Raw genomic sequence first — 22,761 nt, forward strand, 5'->3', positions numbered from 1 at the left:
GTCTACCTCAGTTGTTGACAATGGAGTCACACCACCCATGTGAGTTCTTCAATGCAATACCAGAGAAGACGAAGTATAATACTCTTGTGGCTTAAGTTCCTTGTTGCTGTACTCACAGTAATAAAGATAGTAGCATGGGACATTGTAATCTTGTCTTTTATTACATTTTGATAGATACCTCTATGGAAGAAAAAAGAGAATCCCTCTTGCATTGGTGATACGATGTTGACTGAAATAGTTTTGAAGAACTTACAGATATCTTAATACAAAACTTGGACCCATGAATATGAATAAAATTTTATTCCGCCTCCAAACAATTCTCTTACAAGTTCTCTCAACTATAAGAAAGCATCCATGGAGTGAACTTGTAAGAGAACTGTAAGAAAGCATCCATGGAGTGATTAATGCACATCAAAGTTTGTCGCCCAGAATCTCGATGAGTCATCCCCAGAGACCTCCACTAGTGCATCCTGAACAGTAGAAAGGGCACAGTTTGAGAAGTCTCGGTAATGAATAAGCCCATCTGAAGTTGCAGTGGCAATGACTGTTCCCTTAACAGTCAATGCCGTCAGGCCACAATCAATGCTCAGTGCATCTCCAAATGTATTCAATCGGTCGCCTATTACAGCATCCCACACATACACCTCAGAATCTCTAGATCCTCCTGTCACCACCTTGTACTTGTCCACAAATACAAAATCAACATCCCCCATATGCTTTCCTAGGACTGCATACGGCTCCCGTAGACTACGAATATCCCAAAGCTTAGCAATTCTAGGAGCACAGAGAATTACAAAGAATTGCTCAACTCCATGTATTAGACAAAGAAAACCTAAACTTTATGCATAGAAATGGATTATAAACTGAACATGGTTAACTTACTTTTCTCCGCCTCCTGTACAGATTATTTCACCACAAGGAGATATGGCAAAGCTGAGAATCCCTGATTCATGAGCCAAAACAGATGACACAGCTGACATGGAACGGAAATCGGAAAGCATGAAACCAGAACCCCCAGCATAATAGCATGTTGATCCTTTACAAACTAGGGCTACAGGCACACCCGGAATTTTAATTGATCTAATCAATCCTCCTGTTGTTGCATTCCAGACCCGCATCTACGCAATTTACTATACTAAGTGTGAGGCTAAACTTTCGAAGCAGCCTCAGAAAACAGTAAATTACAAGTTTCAGTACCTTCAAATCCTTCGCAGCACTGACCAACAAAGATGGGTTATACCTGTTCAACAATGTGCAAGTTGAGTATTCCTTATCAAGGTCATATTATCAAATAGTCCAAATTTTCTTACTCTGGCACTACAAGCTGTTTGATTGCAAGCCCATGAGCATGAAGTGTTTTTTTAAGAGGCTGCCCCCGCTTTTGGCCTGAAGCAAGTGCCCATAGTCGAATGGTACCATCAATCCCACCACTCGCAAGAGTAGGTGATCCATCCTGAACTCCTAATAGGCTATCACTGAGGGTTGTGACAGGACCAACATGACCACGAAATGTACGTAGAGCATTACCCTGCCTCACATCCCAAATAAGCTTAGCTGCTGCAGTGCAGTTGCATGTGAAACAATGCCAATAAGAACAGATCTGAGCGCATTTTTTGCATAAGAAACATGTTAATTTATAGAAGAATACTTACATTATGCCAAAGTCGTACGGTGTGATCCATGCTTGATGTTATGAGCAAATTGTCGACTCCGTCACTCTTACCTTGAGATGCAAAGCCTGTTGCTGGCACCAATCTACCAAACACACAAGCATGCAAATTAAACCTGCATTTCAGTATCATTTCTTTTATGCCAGTGTACAATTATGTGATTCCCATGACTACAACAACAATAGAAAATCATAATTTTCTTATTAATTGATTTAACTATTTCATGCATGTGGTTAATTTACCATGGATACTATGAATTATTTGAAAAGCTGTAGAATGTCAAGATGCCAAAGTAGAATGTGGTTGCCATGGTTTCTACTATGGTGGGAGTTGATCGAGTCTTAGAAATATTGGCAGAAATTTGCAATGTTACCTACTATTACAAGCATGATTTAGGATAGTAGATTATGTGCCACTAACCCCATGGCCTTGGGAGCATAATGATATTTCATGCCATGAATACTTGAGAAGATTAGGAAGAAGTACATGCAAGTGGAAATATTCCCAATTGTTGAAAGTAAAACACTTGCTCTCCTAGGGACTCATACACCATGGAGATTGAACATTTTCAACTTACATGTGTTGTACATGAACTACCTCCCACTTAAATAATTGAATTGATTGCCCAAAACCATCACAGTTGCACAATACTTGCAACATTATATCTCAGTCTTAGAAAAATTTGATTTGGAAATTGGAGAGTTTCATTTCCGTAGATAGCTGTGGATGCTTTACTGGTGCTATTCAAGATATACTTTCAGTTTAACCTTGGTATCAGCTAGAAGAAAGAGATGAAACACATAAAAATGTACAAGAAAAGCCACACATCACAGCAAACTAATGAGACTTGGCATGCATTTGATAAATTATAGCCTCATACAGCAGCACAAAATGGTATATGTACAGTTTCATTTCAGTAGATAGTTGTGAATGCCTTACTGGTACTATTCAAGATATACTTTCAGCTAACCTTACTATCAGCTAGAAGAAAGAACCAAAACACATAAAAATGCACAAGAAGAACCACACATGACGGCAAACTAATGAGACTTGACATGCATTTGACAAATTATAGTCTCATACAGCAACAGAAAATGGTATATATACACTTTCATTTCAGTAGATAGCTGTGGTTGCCTTATTGGTACTATTCAATATATACTTTCAGCTTAACTTTGATATCAGCAAGAAGAAAGTGTCAAAACACATAAAAATGCACAAGAGGAACCATGCATCCATCATAGCAAACTCATGAGCCTTGACATGCATTTGACATATTATAGCCACATACAGCAACACAAAATGGTATATGTACAGTTCAAGATGTGATTGACATAAATGGAAATATCTTAACATTCCCTAAAGTCAAAAGATTCTGTGACATGGGCATGCCTTACATTCCTCTTTGTTCATAGACTACAGTTCGAGCATTTTATGGCCTTTGGATCTTTTCCCTCTTGACGCTGAAGTTATCCATTATCGAAACCAAAAACATGCAGAATCAGCTGACAAATATCAAAAAACTTTATTCAGCATAGTAGCTTTAATGTCAGTCATCTAATTCTGCTTGCTTCTTTTCTGCAATACTTAATGACCAGCCTGCAGGAAAGTTGACAACTCCAGTTGTCATGATTGTAATGATTAATCATAATGGTAATTTTGCAACTCCTCTTGTCCTGCTTAAGATCATAATAGATCTCTGCTTCTCTTGAACCTCCATGAGGTCATCTCAATCTAAATTAATAAGGGTGATTGCCGCTTCAACCCATCACACAGTGACTGGTTCTCATCCAACCAAGTCACTTGAGGGTAGAATTTGGAAGAGGTATAAGTTAAAATTACCTCATCCAATAACTTTCCACTTAAATTCAGAAAAGGGAAAAAAGGTGCCAAGAGGCTGAAACAAGGACAAACCTAAGATTTCATTCAATACCCACGTATTATATGCAGGATGGGGACATCTCTAACAATAAGGTTTTGGTAAGCAGAATATAGGATTATTGGAGTATTCTTCTATAATGGAGAGATCTTGCTATTGATCATCTTCATGGCGAAATTAGCATATGTATATCCATGCACCGGTGCATCTCTCTCTCAAAAAGCAATGCATGTGTGTGTACCTTTCAGCATACATGCGTCATAATACTAGAAAACCCTCAGTTTCATTTTGAGATATAGGTCTTGAGAAATGCACTTTCTTCTTTCTTCCATGAGATGAAGGTTTTAAGATATGTATTTTCTTTTTTCCCTACAGCTGGGAGGCAATTTCTGCAAACTCAACAATCCTTCTCAGACAACTTTGATAATAAAAATGCTCTCAAGTTCTAAAAAATATACCTCATGCATGTAATTTGTGCACTATGACCTGATAAGCTATACTTCACAGACTGTAAGCTAACATCATATGTATTGATGCTAGGCCCCTGTTAAAGAGAAGACTAGTTATTAGGCCTGTACAATTCGAGCATCTGCTTACACAGAATCATCTATTAACAGAAAAAAAAACACTATCAAGCATCTCTTTTAGGTATTACAAAATAACTAAGATTAAAGCACTCTTGCCTTCAATATATGAATTAACGTCCTTCGCATCTTATGGCATTTAAGAGCTGCGACTCATTATGATATCACAAAAGAACAGACATTGATAAATAGAGATTTTGTCTTCAGAAAGAAAGGTTTTTCCTTTGCCTAGATGCACATATGTGGCACAAAACTTTACAGCAAAACCATTCAGCTAAATTCATTTCTTCAATGAGAATATAAAATTTCAAGAATAAATTAGAATTCACAGAATGTCAAAAACTTATCAAAGCCAGGGTAAAGAAAAGCACATCAATTATCAAAGTCAACATGGAGATTTATGATTGATTAACATAAAAAGCTCACTTTTAAAAGTCTATGTTAAAAAATCGCTAACTAGTATTTGAAAAATAAAATTATACCCCTAAGGATTGCCAAAATGGAGTAAAATTTTAAGAAACTTTGAAGATCTAGCACTGACAGATTTGAATATGTGAATTGCTAGTTTATTTTCGTGTCAGAGGAGAAATAACCAGCATAGTACTAGAGTCTTACTTGTTACCAAGCCCCTACCAAATAGTGATGTACCAAAATCTCAAAATGTACAGACACCTAGAACTGAAGGAGTGGTAAATTGAAACACCATCAATTTTCTGTACAGCAGGAGACATCAAATATCTGGATGATACCAATCTTTACATTGTTATATAATGAATGTAGATAGATGCTAGAATATCAATTTCTTTCTTGTTCCTATGAGGAAGAATTTGGCCTCTTCTGCACAACTTAATTCATTTTGGGAAATGTTTATGTCCCATTGTTGGACACAATATTCAAATTTGCATTGTCCACTACTGGAAGCTTTCAAAGTTTTATTTTGTTGAACACAAACTCCAAACCATTAGAATACATGAGGCCAAATATATTATTTTAAACGTGATAAGACCTTTCATCCGTAAGACTTTGTGTCAATCTTCAGAAATAGCATTTTCTTTAAAATTCCAAAGCATTCCCACTTAGGCTAACCTGAATACTGGAGATAAAATTGTGGAGGAAAAGGCACAATATTTGATGTTCCTCTGACAATTGTATCACAGATATGAAACTTAATGAAGTCATTTCTTCCTCACCAATGCACTCACTTGGCCATATGGACACACCATTGTGTTCGTTTTTTCAACCTCCATTAGAGTCTTCATTCCATAAATTTTTGTGCGGAGGAGCAGAAAAAACTAGCAAACATGAGGAAAACTAGCTCGTAAGCTGAAAATTTTGCAGAAAAGCATCAATTGGTATTTGATATCCACTTGTCTCATGTGCTGAGTTTCCCGAAATCTTGTTTGAATAAGGAAAATGAGAAGGAAGAGTTAAGAATGGGATAAAAATAACATATTTTGTATAAAACAGCAGAATTCAAAATCTGGAAGCCGAGGCCAAAGGGTCACCCCCAAGTGAAGTTATTGTTTCTGTAGCTTTTGTGTGGAATTTAATGTTTTTATAAAATGGCTTTTAAGTGGAACATAAAATTTTGTTTGAACAATTGTTGTGAAATTGATTGTATATGTGTATGTGACTCTTCGCACTTGCAAAAATAGTTTTTAGAAAACGGTTTCCCATCTTCCAAAGCACAAACATGCACACACATATATATGTGTGTGTCTCTGTGTATGTATGTATTTGCTTTGATGTGTGTGTGTATGTGTATTTAGTGCTACAAACCACTCCTCTTAAGGGAAAGGGAGTTTCGAAGAAGGCTAAATAGTCACCATCCACTAGTGATTAAGTCCCTTACACATGGCTGGTAATTTCCTTGAACCTTAAATTCTGTCTTCCCAGCTTTGTTTTATTTGTTTCCAATCTCTCGATTGCTTAAGTTTGAATATCCTCAAACTCAAGGCCCAAAATCTCCAAAGGAATTCCTGTTTCTAATTAAAACATAACCTCAACAGAGTAACACTAAATCTTTCCTCATGTTTCCACATTCAACTCAATATGTAAAAATGACCTACATGTTTTTTTCTGATTTGAACTCTAAACTCTCGAATTCCCCCCACCATCCCCACAATCCCTAACCTTTGAAGAGGTCCTGCTTTAATCACTTCTCCCCTCCCTTCCCTGCCGTTTTTCATAAATCGGGCATGAGATTATAAATAACCTCCTTACCACTATGATTCCTTGTGGATGGTTCTCCTGCCATGATCAAGTGTACTGCATTCACCACCTTACATAATGAGGGCAATTTCCCCAAAATCAAAAAACATGAGGGAAAGTGTCCAAATTGGCCCTTCTTTGTATATTCTATAATGCTAATCTACAACCCATAACTTGATAGAAAATCTGATAAGGCACCAAAAGACGCATAAGGAATCACAACAAATATATTCCTCTTCGGCTCTATTTACCATGCATTTCAAATATGGAGTAACACATAATAAAAAGTGTGATGAATAAGGGTGAAATAAAGAATGATTTCAATGGATTCTTTGTTATCTTATACACAAACCTGAGCCACTAAAATATAGTCACCATCTATCAAAATATGGTTCACCCGAGCTCGTGATGGTGCGATGTGCCACTCAGCTGGATCCAAAAATTCAAATTTAAGAGACGCAATATGGCGTTCTCGATATGCATTCCTATCACCACAATACTGGAATGTACCCCATGACACTTGTTTAGAAGGCCACCTCTTTCTACACACAAAAAGAACATGTCGATATCTAAAAAATGGTAGGAAAATGAGCAATGTGATTTAACTTGTAATTTCTCTGAAGTGGTTCATGCAGGCAAAATGTGGTGGAACACTTAGATGCATTGGATGATACATGATCAGAAAGTAAGCAGTAGAAATGTCTGTGACTTGATAGCTAGGACACATAAACAGCACCTGCATTGCTGCTCCCATATGGGGTCGACCGAGACTGCATCGCGCATACGTTTACATGACATGGCCATATTGGCGAGGTCTGTTACGTGCAGGTGAGAAGAGCATAACTGAACAAGACTGTCTAAGTCCAAGTCCAGTATACTTGTTCTTGCTTCTCCTACTACTTCCCCTTCTCCTTCTCCTGCTTCTTTTTCACGTCTTCCTTCTCCTGCATTTCTTTGGCTTCTTCCTTCTTCATCTTCTTCACGTCTTCCTTCTTCTTCTTTTGGTTCTGCTCCCACTGCCATGTTCCATGAATCATTATCATGATCCATAGAGATTGATGCCATTCTTGGCGTATGTTAAGTAGATAGAATGAATGAAGTGGGGAAGAGAGAAATTGGGGGCCAATTGGGTGGGAGTGGACGGACATCACACCCGCGCAATGTGATGTGTTATATTGGGCAGGCGGACATATGCGCCCTTCAGTGGTCTCGACACCCACAACCTACGCGTTGTTCATTCTTGCCGTTTATTAAGTAGAGTGAAATTATGTAGTGGCGAAGAGAGACATGTGGGTCGATCTGGTTGGACAGACCAGACATCGTGCCTCCAATGTGATGTGTTTTCAGATAGACAGATCTCGACACCCTCAAACTACACATCATGAAAACCCCGAATGTCCATCATGTTGGATTCTGATTGTACGATATGATGGGGGAAGAAGTTGCTCCCAACATATCATGTTGACACTCTTCGTAAATCCTTTCCGTCCATCCTATCGGCATCATCATTCTTATCATGGTTTCTCTTCTTCTTCTTCCACTTCTTTCTTAATTAGTGGTGTATTGATTGTGAAAGTTGAATTACAACCAACAGAATATGATGTGTTTAGGGTCTTCTCCTATTGGCTCATCGCAAATTTCTATTTCTATTTAATTTTACCATTATGGATCTATGAAGTCCCATGGGATAAAGGTCAATGCAAATGGCATACATGATTGCCTTGCCAACCTAAAATTACTCAATTCCTCCTTGAAAATTTCCCTAAAGTTTAACAAGGTTTTTCTCCCTCCCTCCCTCATTAACATTTGAGGTTTGTTCCTTTGTAGGTTGTTAGTTCAATTCTGCAACCAATAATTGTTAGAATTTTGTTTTCATGATAGTATTACCCCCCTTCGTTAGAGTGTCAACAATAAGAGTTGTTTTTATTCTTGTTTTTATTCATGGCCATGTGTGGGCAAAACCAATAACATTGAGTTTACATTCACAAGCATAACAAGGAAGTCTTCTTTTCTTGGTTCATGAGTAGTAATCGCCTCTACTATTTTGTATGTCATTCAAAACAACAAGATATTAAATCTTTTTTTTGAGTAAATTTTCACAATGTAAACGTAGTTAAGTCTCTTGATAAGAGAGAATAAAAAGTCTTTACCTTGGGGAATTCGATAACACTGATAAGATCTTAGTCTATGTCTTCAATGAAGCTTTGATGTCATCACAATCACAAGGAATCCTTGTGAAGATATGAAAAGTCCAGTTGCTTCAACATCAAAAAAAAAACTTCCAAGTCATTTGGTAGTAGATTTGCCTTTTGAGAATTACATTTTCACCATATAATTTGTTTTTTCAATTATAAGAGAAAATGTTTCCCAACTATCATCTTTTCAATTGCATACAAATTCCAAGCGTGGCTTCCATACGTTTAGTATTGTAGTTCTTCTCTGTGTTGCAACACTTTGTAGATCCATCAATGACATATTCATCACTAATAACATCTTCCTACGAAAGCTAGAAGAGAGATAAATCATTACAATCAATGACTAGGTTCCTAACAATAGATGGACTACTCTTGACTCATACGTGTGCAATACAAAAGATTTTTCACCCATTGAGTCATCTTCTTACTAATGATGGACTAATGTCTAGAAGGGGAATGGGGATGGTATAACTCTTCTCCCACTTCCTTAATCAATAAACTCAAGGACGTATCAAGCATTGTCTCATCTGTAAATCAAATCAACGGATCATTAGGTTCGAGTTGACTTGTAGACCAAAGTTGAAACACAATGATTTAGTTGAGAATACATCGGGCTACAGAAGTCACTACCATTACCATTAAGCTCATGGACAACATAAGGTGCATAATTTTGGTGATTTTATATGAAATACAGATAGTGGGCTTTGTACTCAAGTTATTTTTATACAACACAATAAGGGCGAACAAAATTTAGTCACAAGCTATATATAAGATTATGTTTCTTGGCATATTTCTCTCTTTCTCCCTCAACATTATTCATATTATATGTTTCATTCATACTTTGCTTGAACAATCGTTATTATAGCGAACCAAAACCCAAAATTGTATGTGTTGACATGGAATACAAGGGTATATGAGTCGATGGAGATGTCACGAACGGGTCCAAGATGTCATGAATCGTTGACTGAGCTCGCTCTCAGTCTCTCCCTTGTATTCTCTTCACGTTATTTGGTTTCAACATGTCGTCAATCCCATGTCTTCCTCAGTGTCTAACAGTTACAGACTGTATGTATCAATTACTCCAAAACTTCCATGGCCAGTGTCAATGTAGATACTCTGAATTAGAGTGAGTCATCAGGTGACAGACGTACATGGCCTAGAGCATAGTACGTAATATACTCGAATGCACCGGGAAACATTCTCTTTCATACGAATGAGTATGTTATAAAAACATTCGTATGTGTTTTTTTACACATTTTTACCTGTACTTACCATGCTTCGAGGGTATTTACCATACTCGAATGATTGAAACATTCTCGAAGTTTGCTTTAGGGTTTTATATCTCCCTTCCAGAAAAGAACGCGCGCACACACACAGACACAGACACGGACCTTCTATCCTCCCTCACCCTCTCTGTTCCATGGAATCAAACAAGAAGAGGAAATCAGCCGAGGCCACACGTACCACCAGAGAAACAGAGGAAGAAGAAGAAGATGATGATGAGGAGGAGGAGGAGGAAGAGGAAGAAGCAGGAGATGATGGCGATGAAGAGCGGGGTGAGATATCCGGAGATGAAGTGCGCGCGTTGATTGAGCCGTTTACAAAAGAACAGGTGATGGACATTCTACAGGAGGCGGCCATCGCTGACCCCAAGGTTTTGTCCAAGATTCGGAAGATGGCAGACAAAGACCCTGCCCATCGGAAACTCTTTATACGGGGCCTCGGTTGGGAGGTGACTGCTGACACCCTCAAATCCGTTTTCTCTCGATATGGGTCCATTGAGGATTGCTCCGTCATCCGTGACAAGAGTACAGGTAAGAGCAAAGGCTATGGTTTTGTAACTTTCAGACACATGGATGCAGCCCGCAGAGCTCTTGTCGAACCTAGCAAAACAATCGAGGGTCGTGTCACCATCTGCCAATTGGCTTCAGTCGGGCCCTCATTGCCATCTAGTGATCACAGTGGCCGGAAAATCTATGTGGGCAACGTGCCACAAGATGCCACCGCAGATAGCCTTCTCCCAGTGTTCTCTCAATATGGGGATATTGAAGAAGGGCCCATTGGATTCGACAAGAAGACAGGCAAGTCGAAAGGGTATGCTCTGATCATCTACAAATCAGCCGATTCAGCAAGGAAGGCACTCAAAGAATCGAACAAGGTGATAAATGGACACACAGTGAATTGCAAGATGGCCACATCAGATGGTGGGCATAGCAAAGCCAAGCACGACACGCCTGAACTATCCTTGTCTCAAGGTGGTATGGGTATGGGTATGGGTATTGTTCCTAGCAATAACCTGCAATACTCCGCCCTCTCGGGGTTCCTCCCATTGAATCAAGGGATGTTAGGACAACACTCAGCATTTGCAGCACAAGGGCTACTAGCATTGAATGCAAATCCTGGGCTAACGGGCATGAGCCCTTCACTACATCATCATCAAGCCTCTTTGGCACACCAACTGGCACTTGGCTCCTCACTGAACTCGTCATTTGGTCCGTCTCTGAACTCTCCATCACTGGGTAGTGGTGTATCACAAGGTCTATCACAAGCTTCTTTGTCGTCGTATGGGCTTCATGGTTTCTATGGATCGCAAGTGGGATCGGGAGCATCTTCCCTCTATAGTAACAGTGGTGGTGGTGGTGGTCCATCCATGAATTCCCAGTCTGGACAAGGTTATCCATCCTCTCACCTCGGTCAAGGTTCAGGAAGCCGATCTCAGTCTCTCTCTGGGTACTTTGGAAACTGAGTAAGTTCTTTTTTACTTGTTTTAACTAATTTATTACATTCTTTATTGTGGTTTTACAATGAAATTTTCAGGGATGTAGTTCCTTTGTATACTCAAGTTGTTGTAGCCTTAACCAGATTATCCTATCAGCGTTTTGCAGCACATCAATTAGAATACTTTCAACTTTCAACTGCTATTTTGACTAATTTGTTTCGTTTTCTATTTATTTCTATGTTTTGGCTTCCTTAATTTACATTCTCGGCTTTCCTAAAAGGACTTATTGTTTTCCCTGACTATGCTAAACTTTTGGATTTGCAGTCTGAGATGCTCAACTTCTTGATTTCTGGCTGCTGAAAGCCTTGTTATATGGGACTGGATGCTATAATTATCTTGTTGGCAGCACTCGATCTATTATTTTCTCTTGTTGCTTGTGAGAGAATGGAGAAAATTCTTGTCTTTGGCGAATTATGTATCTGAAAACCAACCTTATGCTTTTTTCTATTTTCGTTTGTTTGTTTCTGCTGCAAAAGTTGTTGTTACAGCTTGCATCTTTCACGGAGGTTTCCAATGACTCTGGCTCATGCCTACTTTTCAATAAGCTTTTGGTTTTGTCTTGATATTCATTCATTTTTATGCCAGCAATTGGTTGAATCTTTTGGGGGCGTAGTTGGTTTTCTCAAAGACTTTGTTTTTATCATGATTGGTTCTCAACATTTTTAGTTTATTCATTCCGGTATACTTCACACAATGATCTTGCTTTTGTTTTTCAAAATTTTCTCACAATGATTTGTTCAATCTTTTGATTTTCTCCCTATTTCATAGTATTTGTTCACTTTGTTTTTCGAAATGAATCATTTCCATTTGAGGCGAGGCTTAACAAATCTTAATACAGGAGTGATAACTAACTTCTGTCTTGAATCCATGACCTTTAGAATTTTCAAGGAGCCTTGTGATGTTTTGTTTGTGTGTGGGACGTAATTTCTTCCTAGCCCTTGGGTAGGTTGGTAAGCATGCTGTAATGTGCATGTCAAATTTGTAGGAATTTTAAAGACCATTTGGCTGGAATTTTAGGGTAAACAGATCTAATATGCTCATTCGTTTTTATACTACAAGCTCAACCATGTACTGCAGTTTTATTAACCTCATGCCTGAGGGTTTGTTGTTAGACCTAAGGCAACATCATGCATATCATAGTTGATATTGCTTCGTCTGAATGCTGTGGACCTATTATCTATATATTGGAATCATGTATTGATAAGAAAACTTTATACACAAAGACAGTCATAATCTTCTGGTCTTTGCATTTGTTCCGGCACATCTTCATCTTGTTTTTTTCTATTTTGTCTGAGAGTCATCTGTTTTGACATATTTATGAGTTGAACCAGGTTAATTTTTTTATGGAATTGCTGATCTTGGTAGTTGAGTTGGACCAAGATTAACTTGTAAGATGCAACAATGTGTAGGTGTCTGACAACAGATTAAGTTAACAATGCAATGCTACAAGTTAATTAGTAAATGTAAAATTTAAACAATTCACCATCCTACTAGAATATCCCAAAATCCTAGATTTTAATAGATATATTCGTCATTAGATAAATAATCAGACATAACAAGATGAACACCTTTAATTCATCTCGAATGTATATGATAAACCCCACATTAATAAGGCTGCCATGGATATCATACTTGAACTCCTTGAACTTTCTACCCACCATTTAAGTGTTGACATACATAAGACGATTGTATAATTGTATCTGTATGATCACAGTGTACTTTGTGATTTTATATCGTACGAAAATGAGCCCGAATTTTGCAAAATAATGAGATGATTGATTGACTTGATTGATTGTTCAGTTAGTCAATTTTGAATCAATTTATATGGGTATGCTTAGCTGTTTAAATTTATTTATATTTTCCAAGATCCTTATTTAGTGCTATTCATGTAACCAATCTTTGGACGTATGAAAAAAACTGTGTGATGGCTCATTTACTGAGGAGATAGTGTACCGAGTTTTATGGTCTTTCAATATTCTGTACTGTGAAACGATGCAATAATTTATTTAAAGCTCTTGTATAGATGTAAATACTGTGTGTTATATCCGAAGTTGGTAGTTATCAGTTATCAGTTATCAATATTTTGGTAGTCAGTTTTGGGTAAACACTAAAACTTTGAGGCCACTGCACTGGATGTTCGACCAGGGGCATTTAAGGAAATACAAATCATAAAAACATAGGGCCATTTGGGCAAGTAAAAAATCTGTTAATATAATGTAGAAACCTTGGGGTGTTTGATACTGTTTTTTAGATGTCCATAACTAATTTTATGCCTGCTAGCCTAATTTATTGTGCATAGCCTGCGTAATGATGTCTTAGTTATCACTTTACAAGCAATTATTCTCAATTTGGGTGCAGTAAGTATTATTCAAGTTTGAAGTTACATCCATATTCAAATCATAACATAAAAAATGGTACACTGAAAACTTATACTGGTTGCTCAAAAGTCATTCTTGTTGGCCAAAGCAAAATGACCAAAATAGCTTGCTGTTTATCTTGAGAAGTATTCTAATCTTCCTTTTCTCATATTGTTAGGGATGTAGAAAACTATATTAAGTTTGTTAAAATTAAGGAATACTGGTTTCATACAAAAAAGGGTTTGCTTTAGCTTCAAACTGTTACTATGCCAAAAACAGGTTTGGTTATATCCACATCCAGAACATGGCTGATTAAAGCTCATAGAAAGAGCATGAAATCAGTCTCAAAGATTACTGGTAAGTGTGATTTAATATACAAAAAACAAGGTGTGTTTATGATTGCTCTTTGGCTTGAGTAATGTTTGGACTTTTCTTGTAATCTTGGAACTTCTTTCTTGGCTTTTTTTTTTCTAGAGGGATATTTGGAAGTTGACTTATCGTTCTTTGAGGACTTTTTTTTATTGTGATCTGGGTTTGTTGGTGACTTTTAGCCTTTTTGTGATGTCACTTCTTTTTTATATCTTACTTTCCATGTTATTTGTGACGTTCAAAGTTCATTTGTGTCTTTACTGTTTTTTCAGGGCTTCCTTTTTGTTTTTACCATTTGTTCTTTGAAAGATGTTTGTGTTTCTACTTCTCTTTTATGGTGTAGCTTCTTTGTCATTTGTGAAATGTATATTTTTTGTGTCATTACTTGTCTTTTGTAGCATAACATCTATTGTTCTCTATCAATTATGACAGTGGAGTTCTTTTTTACTTTATTTTAGCATTTATTTGATCTTGGCTATATTTTCTATCATGCATGACTTCACTTTGACATTTATTCAATTATGGCTTCGAATTTTCACAGCTAACAATGTTCGGTTGATGGCGATGTTGAGTAGGCGCAAAAAGCCAAATGAGCAAATCTGGGTAGCAACATAGGATGGAGAAGGAGACAAGTAAATGAAGAGGATGAGGCAAAAGAGATAGTAGTTAGATACAAGTGAGGAAGAGGAGAGAAAAAGAGAGATAGGTGGGATGGAAGCTCGTGTTTTCAGGGGAAAAACAAGAGCAATTTGTCTAAGACAATGAGGAGAGGGGAGATGAGGTTCATATACCTTACCTCCCAACAAAAGTGGGGGAATTCTAAAAATACCCTTTGCATTATTAAAAAGGGGTATAACACCTGAGCGTAACTCACATCCCAAACCTAAGCTATTTAGGTTGAATTACTTTGTAACTTACCAAAACAAATTGTACATTGGAAAACACAAAATTGAATGGCAATGCATGCTAGTTAGTGTGTACTTAGCCTAAACTTGATGTTCCATCATAAAAACATGTTTAATGGCAAACTTAACCCATCACCCTTGTAGGTTTTGGGTGATCTTGCACTCGAGTTTCATTGTTGTCTTTAAACTCTTGTTTTGAGATATATCATTCTATTGTGAGATGCAATCATGCTCTTAGTTGTGGGACACTAGTCTTGGCCTAATTTACACTCTTGTAGGATTCTTGGAGTTGTCACTCTATCTTGTAGTGTAAACCTTTCTAATTGTGGGAATAATGGGTTTCCTTCTCACTTTTCTATATACCACAATTAGTATGCAATGTGCCCAAATTTCTATATATGCATAAACTACTTGCAAGGATGTGTAAATGGTTAGAAATTTGTGTACCTTGTGAAAACCTTGAAACGGTTGCTTGCCATTTTGTAGTCTTAGTTAGCACATAGTAGAGGATTGTAATCAAGCTCTCTACTTGACCATCGGACCTAAAGTAATCCAATGTTCTCTTCCCATGTGTGACCATAAACTTACCTTAGTCAATGTATACTTGGTTGTTCATAAATTCAATGCGGAAAACCAAAACCTAATGTCATGTTTTTTTGTAGAAATTGTACAACAGCTCGAGTGTTTTCTTAGTGCAAGCTTCTATGGAGTAGTTACACTAATGTATTTGATGATGTCAACCTTCATTTTTTGAATGATTGCTAAGTCATTATTGGCATCATTACTTCTCACATCTCTTTACATCTATATTCTTCAAGAGTGTTGCCAACCACAACTAGGCTTGCAATATTTTTCAATAAATTGTAAATGATGTTGGTGCTTAAGTGCCCCTTTACTACTTCCACAATGAGATTGCTCAATTAATGTTTTCTCATCATGACCTATCAATCACTTGCTTAGTCCATCATATTCTTGCCCTTACTTGTATAGGTTGCACCAACCCATTGTAAATGTTTTACACTTCTTCAACAATGCACACTATTGGAAGTCAATGTGAGAGCAAAAGTTATTTTGTCAAAGAGTTTCTCTTGGATTGGAAGTGGCACCTATAAGCACAAAGAAGAGGCACCAGAGTCTTCTCGAAGAAGCCAAGCACTAGATCACCTAGATCTCTCTTTTTCAAATTGATATGTCAAAAACTAAATCACATTTGGATTGCCATTAGACCCGTGTTCTATTCGTCACATGGATAATTACCCTTTCCAAGCATGGCAGAATTGTTTAAAGCTATTCTCAACTTCAAGAGAACCATGAAAAAACTTGTATAATGTGATCCCTCCTTCGGCAAGAGATATTCCTCAAGAGGGGTTATCGTGAGTGCTCTACCCATAGGAAAGTTCCATGATCACAAACAACCTTAGTGGGTTCCTTATCCGCATGACCAACCTAAGGAGACCTCTCAGCCACATGAACAACCCAAATGATGATCAATTGCTTGTTGTATCCATAAGATATGTATACACCAATGACTCATGAGACTTGAGCTCGAACCGACATGTTGTGTATAAGGAGCCTCCCTTGTGCTTCCATTGTCCGGACAAGTGTGAAGGTGTCCAAATCATGTACCGACTAAAACCAACAAAGGCGAGGCCGTTAATGAAGGTGCTTGCTTCTTGGTCTGCAAACTCATCCTTCCTCTTCAAAGCTTAGGGTTTGAACGCACACGCATCTCTGCCTAACTTCTCCCTCTCTCTCGACACGCAGAAATATATCTGGGCTTGTCTGATTCCTGCAGCGGGTCTTTCCTCTGGTTGGGTTATAAAGAAGAAGAAGAAACTCTCAGAAAGACTGTTAAAATATGTATTCCAGAGGGTAAGGGGGACTCGACTCGTGGTATGCTTCATTTTTTATGTACCCTTCAATCAGACGAAGGAGGGATTCTTAGATGAGAGGAATTCTTTCCCCACAGAGACTCGCCTCATTGATTTCTATACAATTACTCTTCTAAATATGTTGAAATTATTTTAGCCTAACAAGGCCTTTTAAATCTTATGCCAAATACTACACACAAATAAGTTTCCAGTTTTGAATATGCATTAACATAACATCTATGGGTTCTCTCTCCTTTTTTTGAAAGATACAAAAAATTGAACAAAGTTTAAATTCTGCAAGGGTGTGTACTGTTGAAACGTGTGTAATTGATTGCTCCCTATTGATTGGATGAATGGGTTCTATATACATATATCTTGGGTTGATTTGTGTTGTGTGGGCTGAAGGAACATGTTGGGGAGCATGGGGCAGCATCATGCAGATGGATACGAGATGGGAAGCTCGAAGAGGCAGAGAATGATAGATGAAGATGTGTATTATGGGGTGTCACCAGCTCTTCGATCGTCAGCACCACCACCGTATAGTTATGGAGGAGTTCACAGTGGGACACATGCTCGGTTACTATTCCCGGTTGTCCGTCTTCGTGGCCTGCCTTTTGATTGCAGAGACAGCGATGTTCATGAGTTCTTCGCAGGCCTTGATGTTGTCGATGTCTTGCTTGTCCACAAGCGCAGTCGGTTTTCAGGGGAAGCCTATGTTGTGTTTGGTGCCCCATTGCAAGTTGATTACGCACTTCAACGGAACCGCCAGAACATGGGTCGCCGATACATTGAAGTCTTTCGATGCAAGAAGCAAGAATATTACAACGCAATCGCGTCTGAGGTCCATGATACTAAGGCATATGATGACGATGACGATGATGATGATGGGCTTCGGAGGCCTCCCCTTCCGTCCTCTGCTTCTGCTAAATCAATGCCCATGCAAAAAAAAGGCAGCGCTGATAAGGAAGAGAATGTGGAACACACAGGTGTGCTTCGACTCCGTGGTCTCCCCTTCTCTGTCTCCAAACGTGATATTATTGAGTTCTTTGGAACCAATTCGGGACTTGAGGAGGAGAATGTACACATTGTTACCCATTCGGATGGTCGAGCCACTGGTGAAGCTTTTGTTGAATTCAGTGGTCCCGACGACGCTCGGGCTGCTATGAAGAAGGATAAGATGACTCTTGGGAGTAGATATGTTGAACTATTTCCGTCTTCCAGAGATGAGGCCAAACGAGCTGCTGCCAGATCTCGGCAATAATGAAATTTGAGGAGAGAGCAAATGCTCGAAGTAATGTGAAGTGTGCTTATGTTAATTAATGCCATGCCATGTGAAGTGTTGTTATGTTAAAAGGGACTTCCATGCCAATGTCCACAGTGCTGATGTTAAGTCTTTTACTAGTTTTAGGCTTTTCGATTGTAAGCTTAGAGGGCCTTGGATTCAAGAATAGTGGAGATAATTGGAGAAATTCAGATTGCAGATTTTTGATGTGTCATAAATGCACGAGTGATGAGTCCAAATGCTAATGTTCATTGATTCTATGTGGATTTCTGGTAGACTTATAACATATTTATATTGTGAATTATGTATTAGTAACATGTGGTATACGTGAATGTGGACCTGCCCAACTAAATGGATGAAAGTATCAATCGTTCTTGGTGATTCATAAGGCTAGGTTGTTTTGAAGGTATAAAGTTATGAATTTGGAAGACTGAGGAACTCTTCAGGAAAAAAATGCTAGTGTAGAGGATGTTTTGGATATAAAATGCGTGGCTTGAGTCTGTTGAAAGTGAAAGAATCTTTTTAGAATGGAAGGTGCAAATGAAATTAACATCAAATGGTTCATATTCTATACATGGAGTCGGTGTGGCCATCGTTCCTTTTGTTGATGGTGCTCAAAATGTATGAAGCATGAAGTATCATGCAGCAAGAGATGTTTAAACCCTGTCCGTAAAAGACTTGCTACTCTAGACAAGTTATACAATTGGAGCAATTGCAACATATCCTACACTTTAAAGTTGGTGGATGTCAAGTTATGTGAACGAATTGTAGGTAGGGTCAAATCAAAAGCATATGGTCATGTGAATCTCTAGTTTCAATTATTTCTTGGATAATAGTAGAGTTGTGCATACCTGGTTTCTCCTAGAAAAGGAATTCTAATGCAGAAGCATGAATAAGTAAAAAGTGAATGCAGATACTTCCAATATTTACCTAAGCAAGTAAATTAGGAATGGAATAATTCTCATAGGATGCAATAGTAATTTACTTTTGAGGGTTGTGCATATGGATCATATGCTACAACCACTTCAACTTGAAGCTAAAATTCAAATAAATACCTTTTTAGACATGCAAGCATTTATCAGGAGTTGAGGTAACTAAGTTAAGATAGAGAATGGTTGTAGGTAAATGTTTTGCAGGATAACTTAGTGATGGATCACTTAGTTTTGTGAGTGGGTTAAGTTTAAGTCCTACAAAACATGAAATCCATTGATAAGTGTTGGTTAGCAACTCCTTTCCCAAAAAATAAAACATTCTCTTTTTTAATTCTTCAATACCTCATCCCTCATAATTTATTAGCATCATTGTTCATCATGGCATTATCTTCTCTGAAAGTAAAGAACTGTATAGACTGGAATAGCATTTGAACCCTTGGATGTCTACTTTCAGCTCATTTCATGTTTTCCTAGATCAAAGTGAATGATTTGAAAGATAGATGAGCACATAGCAGCAAACCACAGGAAAAATTAGAATGAAAATAAGTTTGAGACCAAATAAACAGGGTTCAAAAATAATAGATTTCGTAAACTGAAAATTCTTAGTGCAGGAGGAATGGTTTGATTGAAATTTATGATTCCATGAAGCTTTCTCAAGCAGCGGTTGTTTCCTCAACAACAGGGGCTAGTGATACATTTGCTGCCACATCCTCGATAGTCTTTGTCCATGAATGTTCGCGTGCACCATCCTTGTCAACAATCTTTATTAAGAAATTTGGCGGTGATGCCACCAATCTGGTTCTTATCTCCTTGATACACATATCAACCAGTTTCAGAGACTCCTCCAACGACATGCCCTTCTGGTAGTACTTATCCATTGTGGATAGAATGAAGTTGGAACCTGTAACAAAAAGATAAGTTGACACAGATGAGAACCAAACCCATCATCTCTCTCTCTCTCTCTCTCTCTCTATGACGAAGGTTCAAAAGACCCAAAACACATTGGATAACACCTTGTGGATGCACTTGCAGCCAAAAGGATCACGAAACAATAAAGTACAAGACTGTTATACTCAATTTAACCTAACATGTTGAGACACCTACAAGCAAATCCCAAGGCCATTAAAGAGAGCCACAGGAAATCACTCTCCTCAAAAACTAGCAATCATCGTCTCAAAACTGAGAACAGAACGTGAAGAGGCCTAGCTAGAGCAGGACACACATTCACAATTTGCCCAATTGGTAATCAGATAATGAGGAGAAGCTCATAATATGATGTGAACCATACATTTCAGATTTTATATTTATATATATCAAGTATCTATGTGGAGTATTGTGTTGAGGCGAAGACTTTGTGTAACCATGTTTGTGTATAATATTATCAATATAATATAGACATGTGTTGTTCTAATGCATACCTTCATAAGGGCACTAGAATTGAAATTTGAAATACAGAAAGAAAACAAATGACAGAGTAAATTGTATGAAACAAAGACTTCACTCATTTTTTCTTCTCTATTACATCGTCCTTGCGCATCTCCCAATGTCTGATAGTAGTACATGAAGGATAGACACATCACACAATCTTACAAAACAAGCTACAACTTTGTTATATCGTACTTTAATTCGTACCCTGACACTCCCCGTTTTATATCAACCATGAAACTCCATCTGGAGAGGAGCACAGTGAGTGAATGCACAAGAAAGGCTGAATTATAAACGTGTCTATGAGAAAGGAAAACAAGGTGACAAAGGTTAACATGGAATTTGCAAAAGAATGACACAATGATTGTAAGAGAATGTGATACAACCACACGCAAGCTTGACACATGTGAGGATTCAACAAGGAGACAAATATATAGTTAACAACTTGAACCGTTATTGATGGAAATCTTACAATAACCCATAGCTCCTTTGTCCAATTTATGCAGTGTTGCAATGTAATCGATGTAGTATAACGATGGTCCTACATCCTTGTCAAAGCCTGCCATCAAAGAGTTCACAAAATATGGACTCTGCATACATTAAATTGATGTATTTAGAAAATAATACATGAAATTGGCCGAGTATTTGTTCATTTCACAGACATAAACTTAAAAAATGAGGTACGCCTGTACAAACGAACTAAACAATATAGAGATGAGTTAAATCTTAACAGACAATGAACAAATCAAATAGGCAAAATGTAGTGATGAGCTAAACTTAACAAACGATGAATAAACTCTGTACACTTGCCTTCCTAAGGGCCTGAGCAAGTTCGTTTCGAGTGAAATTGGCTGCAGCAGCTGTGGAAAGGGGAAGTCCATTTTTATATTCATAAAGCTGAATATTCTTTTGTATAAATTCTGTAAACTGAACCCTGAAAATTTTCACAAACTAAAATGAGGAGGAAAACACATAGGTACCAGCAATCAAACATTCTGAAAAAGGAAATTTTACAAATAATTGACATTCCATAAAGCATCAGTAATGACTTGACATGATCGATATGAGGGTTTCAGTTTCTTATTGCGTACAACTAAAACCTTCATCAATTTTACTAGACGGACTGAGAAGCAAAAAACGGGAAAGAGAAAGAAACAAAAATCAGAAAAGCAATAGAAGCCTGACATAATTTCATAAGCAGATAAATAAAGGCATTGTTGGATCTGTAAAGTTCCGAACCCCTGCATTAAAAATAAAAAGGTAAATAAAAGAGAAAGAAAGAGGAAATAGACCTGTCTCCTCTCTCTCCGGTGGCTCCGAGAAGCTTGTGGGAGTCGAGTTTCATGATCTTGTCTTCGCTCGTCTTCTGCACGATGATGCTCTGCAGAGAAGACGTGTCTTCGACGATGAGGGAGAAACCATCGCCAACGAGGCCGAACACGCACTCCATCTCCTTGTTTCTCTCTTTGCTTGGCGCTCGCTGTTGCTCTGCGTTTCTCTGGCTATGGCGATGGAAAGTGAAAACAGTGGGGTGTTTGATATTTCTCTGTTCTTCACGTCGACGTTCTTTTGCGACACAGAGAGAGAGAGAGAGAGAGAGAGAGAGAGAGAGAGAGAGAGAGAGCTGGACATGGGCCTCCCCTTTTCTTAAATTCCCAAAATACCCCCCAACCCACCCGTTGGCCAGGGGAGCCCAACAAAACGAATGAGAAACCAACCAATGGGCATGAAAGTGTTAATTAAGGCCACATGTCCGGACACGTTTTGGGATGTGCCGAAAGATTGAATTCGCTTCCAATCATCCTAAAGAAATTCATTTGTGTGGGATTTGACTAACAGCATCGTGCGATGCCTGAACAAATTCTTGAGATGGGATGGATTGGTGTTGCATTTAGATTATTGCCCTGACTGAGCACGTTTCATTGTTTCTCCCATCCAGATGGCGAGAACCCGTGACTTTGTGGAAATGGCATTTATATATGCGTTTCGAGGCACCTATCATTTGTCTTTTGCGAGTCATTTTCAATGAAATGATATCCTAAATTCATGAATCATAATGGATGCCTCAATGAGGGGTTACTCGTGAACCATGAAACTTATCTTTGATATTCATAGTCGTCATGGAAACCTAACTAATATAAGTCTTTATTTTGCAAACTTTTATTTGTGGTAGTGGATAGTGAATCTTCCATTAGACCTCACGGGTCGAGTCACCACAACACATTGACTTAACCACGTACCTTATCATCTGATTTATTCACAAATACAATAAAAATTCTTCAAATTTTCTTGTTGTTTTCAA

The 22,761-nt window shown here is 38.0% G+C and overlaps 4 protein-coding genes across 13 annotated transcripts; 2 read left to right on the forward strand and 2 right to left on the reverse strand.

The window, feature by feature from the left end:
- Positions 1–118: 118 nt before the first annotated feature.
- LOC147870144 (nuclear distribution protein nudF-like) lies at positions 119–7,401 on the reverse strand. Of its 4 annotated transcripts, none has more exons than XM_087337325.1 (9): positions 7,277–7,401; positions 7,081–7,231; positions 6,697–6,886; positions 4,008–4,093; positions 1,653–1,785; positions 1,311–1,528; positions 1,198–1,240; positions 883–1,118; positions 119–774 (listed from the first exon to the last, which is right to left on the reverse strand). In XM_087337325.1, the coding sequence occupies exons 1-9, from the start codon at positions 7,392–7,394 to the stop codon at positions 402–404; spliced, it is 1,548 nt and encodes a 515-aa protein (XP_087193451.1). In that variant the 5' UTR covers positions 7,395–7,401; the 3' UTR covers positions 119–401. The 4 variants fall into 4 exon arrangements, with proteins under 4 accessions (XP_087193451.1, XP_087193452.1, XP_087193450.1 ...); XM_087337326.1 differs by having other exon boundaries at positions 883–943; positions 1,064–1,118; positions 7,081–7,401; XM_087337324.1 differs by having other exon boundaries at positions 1,653–1,755; positions 7,081–7,401.
- A 2,506-nt stretch (positions 7,402–9,907) lies between these two features.
- Positions 9,908–15,152, forward strand: LOC147870145 (UBP1-associated protein 2B-like). Of its 7 annotated transcripts, none has more exons than XR_015531762.1 (3): positions 9,908–11,285; positions 13,862–14,032; positions 14,586–15,152. XR_015531762.1 is itself a non-coding variant. In XM_087337329.1 (2 exons), exon 1 carries the CDS (start codon positions 9,960–9,962, stop codon positions 11,283–11,285), a length of 1,326 nt encoding a protein of 441 aa, XP_087193455.1. In that variant the 5' UTR covers positions 9,908–9,959; the 3' UTR covers positions 14,586–15,152. The 7 variants fall into 7 exon arrangements, 4 of the variants coding, with proteins under 4 accessions (XP_087193455.1, XP_087193474.1, XP_087193482.1 ...); XR_015531764.1 differs by having other exon boundaries at positions 13,955–14,032; XR_015531765.1 differs by having other exon boundaries at positions 13,955–14,032; positions 14,620–15,152.
- Positions 15,153–16,613: 1,461 nt separating this feature from the next.
- LOC147870146 (uncharacterized) lies at positions 16,614–18,304 on the forward strand. The gene is made up of 2 exons (XM_087337405.1): positions 16,614–16,821; positions 17,226–18,304. Exons 1-2 carry the CDS (start codon positions 16,808–16,810, stop codon positions 18,079–18,081), a joined length of 870 nt encoding a protein of 289 aa, XP_087193531.1. The 5' UTR covers positions 16,614–16,807; the 3' UTR covers positions 18,082–18,304.
- Positions 18,305–19,543: 1,239 nt separating this feature from the next.
- LOC147870147 (proteasome subunit beta type-2-B-like) lies at positions 19,544–22,019 on the reverse strand. Its single transcript, XM_087337415.1, has 4 exons — positions 21,752–22,019; positions 21,270–21,393; positions 20,932–21,049; positions 19,544–19,935 (listed from the first exon to the last, which is right to left on the reverse strand). The coding sequence occupies exons 1-4, from the start codon at positions 21,907–21,909 to the stop codon at positions 19,688–19,690; spliced, it is 648 nt and encodes a 215-aa protein (XP_087193541.1). The 5' UTR covers positions 21,910–22,019; the 3' UTR covers positions 19,544–19,687.
- Positions 22,020–22,761: the final 742 nt, after the last annotated feature.

Source organism: Azolla caroliniana, unplaced genomic scaffold, assembly GCF_043228905.1.
Source record: "Azolla caroliniana isolate FFs.n. ecotype wild unplaced genomic scaffold, voAzoCaro1.0.p SCAF_1, whole genome shotgun sequence".
In the NCBI taxonomy this organism is placed as follows: Eukaryota; Viridiplantae; Streptophyta; class Polypodiopsida; order Salviniales; family Salviniaceae; genus Azolla; species Azolla caroliniana.

Excerpts from the sequence above, each read along its gene's own strand:
- LOC147870147 (XM_087337415.1), bottom strand. The coding sequence starts at position 21,909 with ATGGAGTGCGTGTTCGGCCTCGTTGGCGATGGTTTCTCCCTCATCGTC. Across the intron at positions 21,394-21,751 it reads ACCGGAGAGAGAGGAGACAG|GGTTCAGTTTACAGAATTTA; the intron begins GTCTATTTCCTC and ends GAAAATTTTCAG. Across the intron at positions 21,050-21,269 it reads TTGCTCAGGCCCTTAGGAAG|AGTCCATATTTTGTGAACTC; the intron begins GCAAGTGTACAG and ends TAATGTATGCAG.
- LOC147870145 (XM_087337329.1), top strand. The coding sequence starts at position 9,960 with ATGGAATCAAACAAGAAGAGGAAATCAGCCGAGGCCACACGTACCACC.
- LOC147870144 (XM_087337323.1), bottom strand. The coding sequence starts at position 7,394 with ATGGATCATGATAATGATTCATGGAACATGGCAGTGGGAGCAGAACCA. Across the intron at positions 1,529-1,652 it reads CCGTACGACTTTGGCATAAT|GGTAATGCTCTACGTACATT; the intron begins GTAAGTATTCTT and ends GATGTGAGGCAG. Across the intron at positions 1,119-1,197 it reads GTGCTGCGAAGGATTTGAAG|ATGCGGGTCTGGAATGCAAC; the intron begins GTACTGAAACTT and ends TAAATTGCGTAG.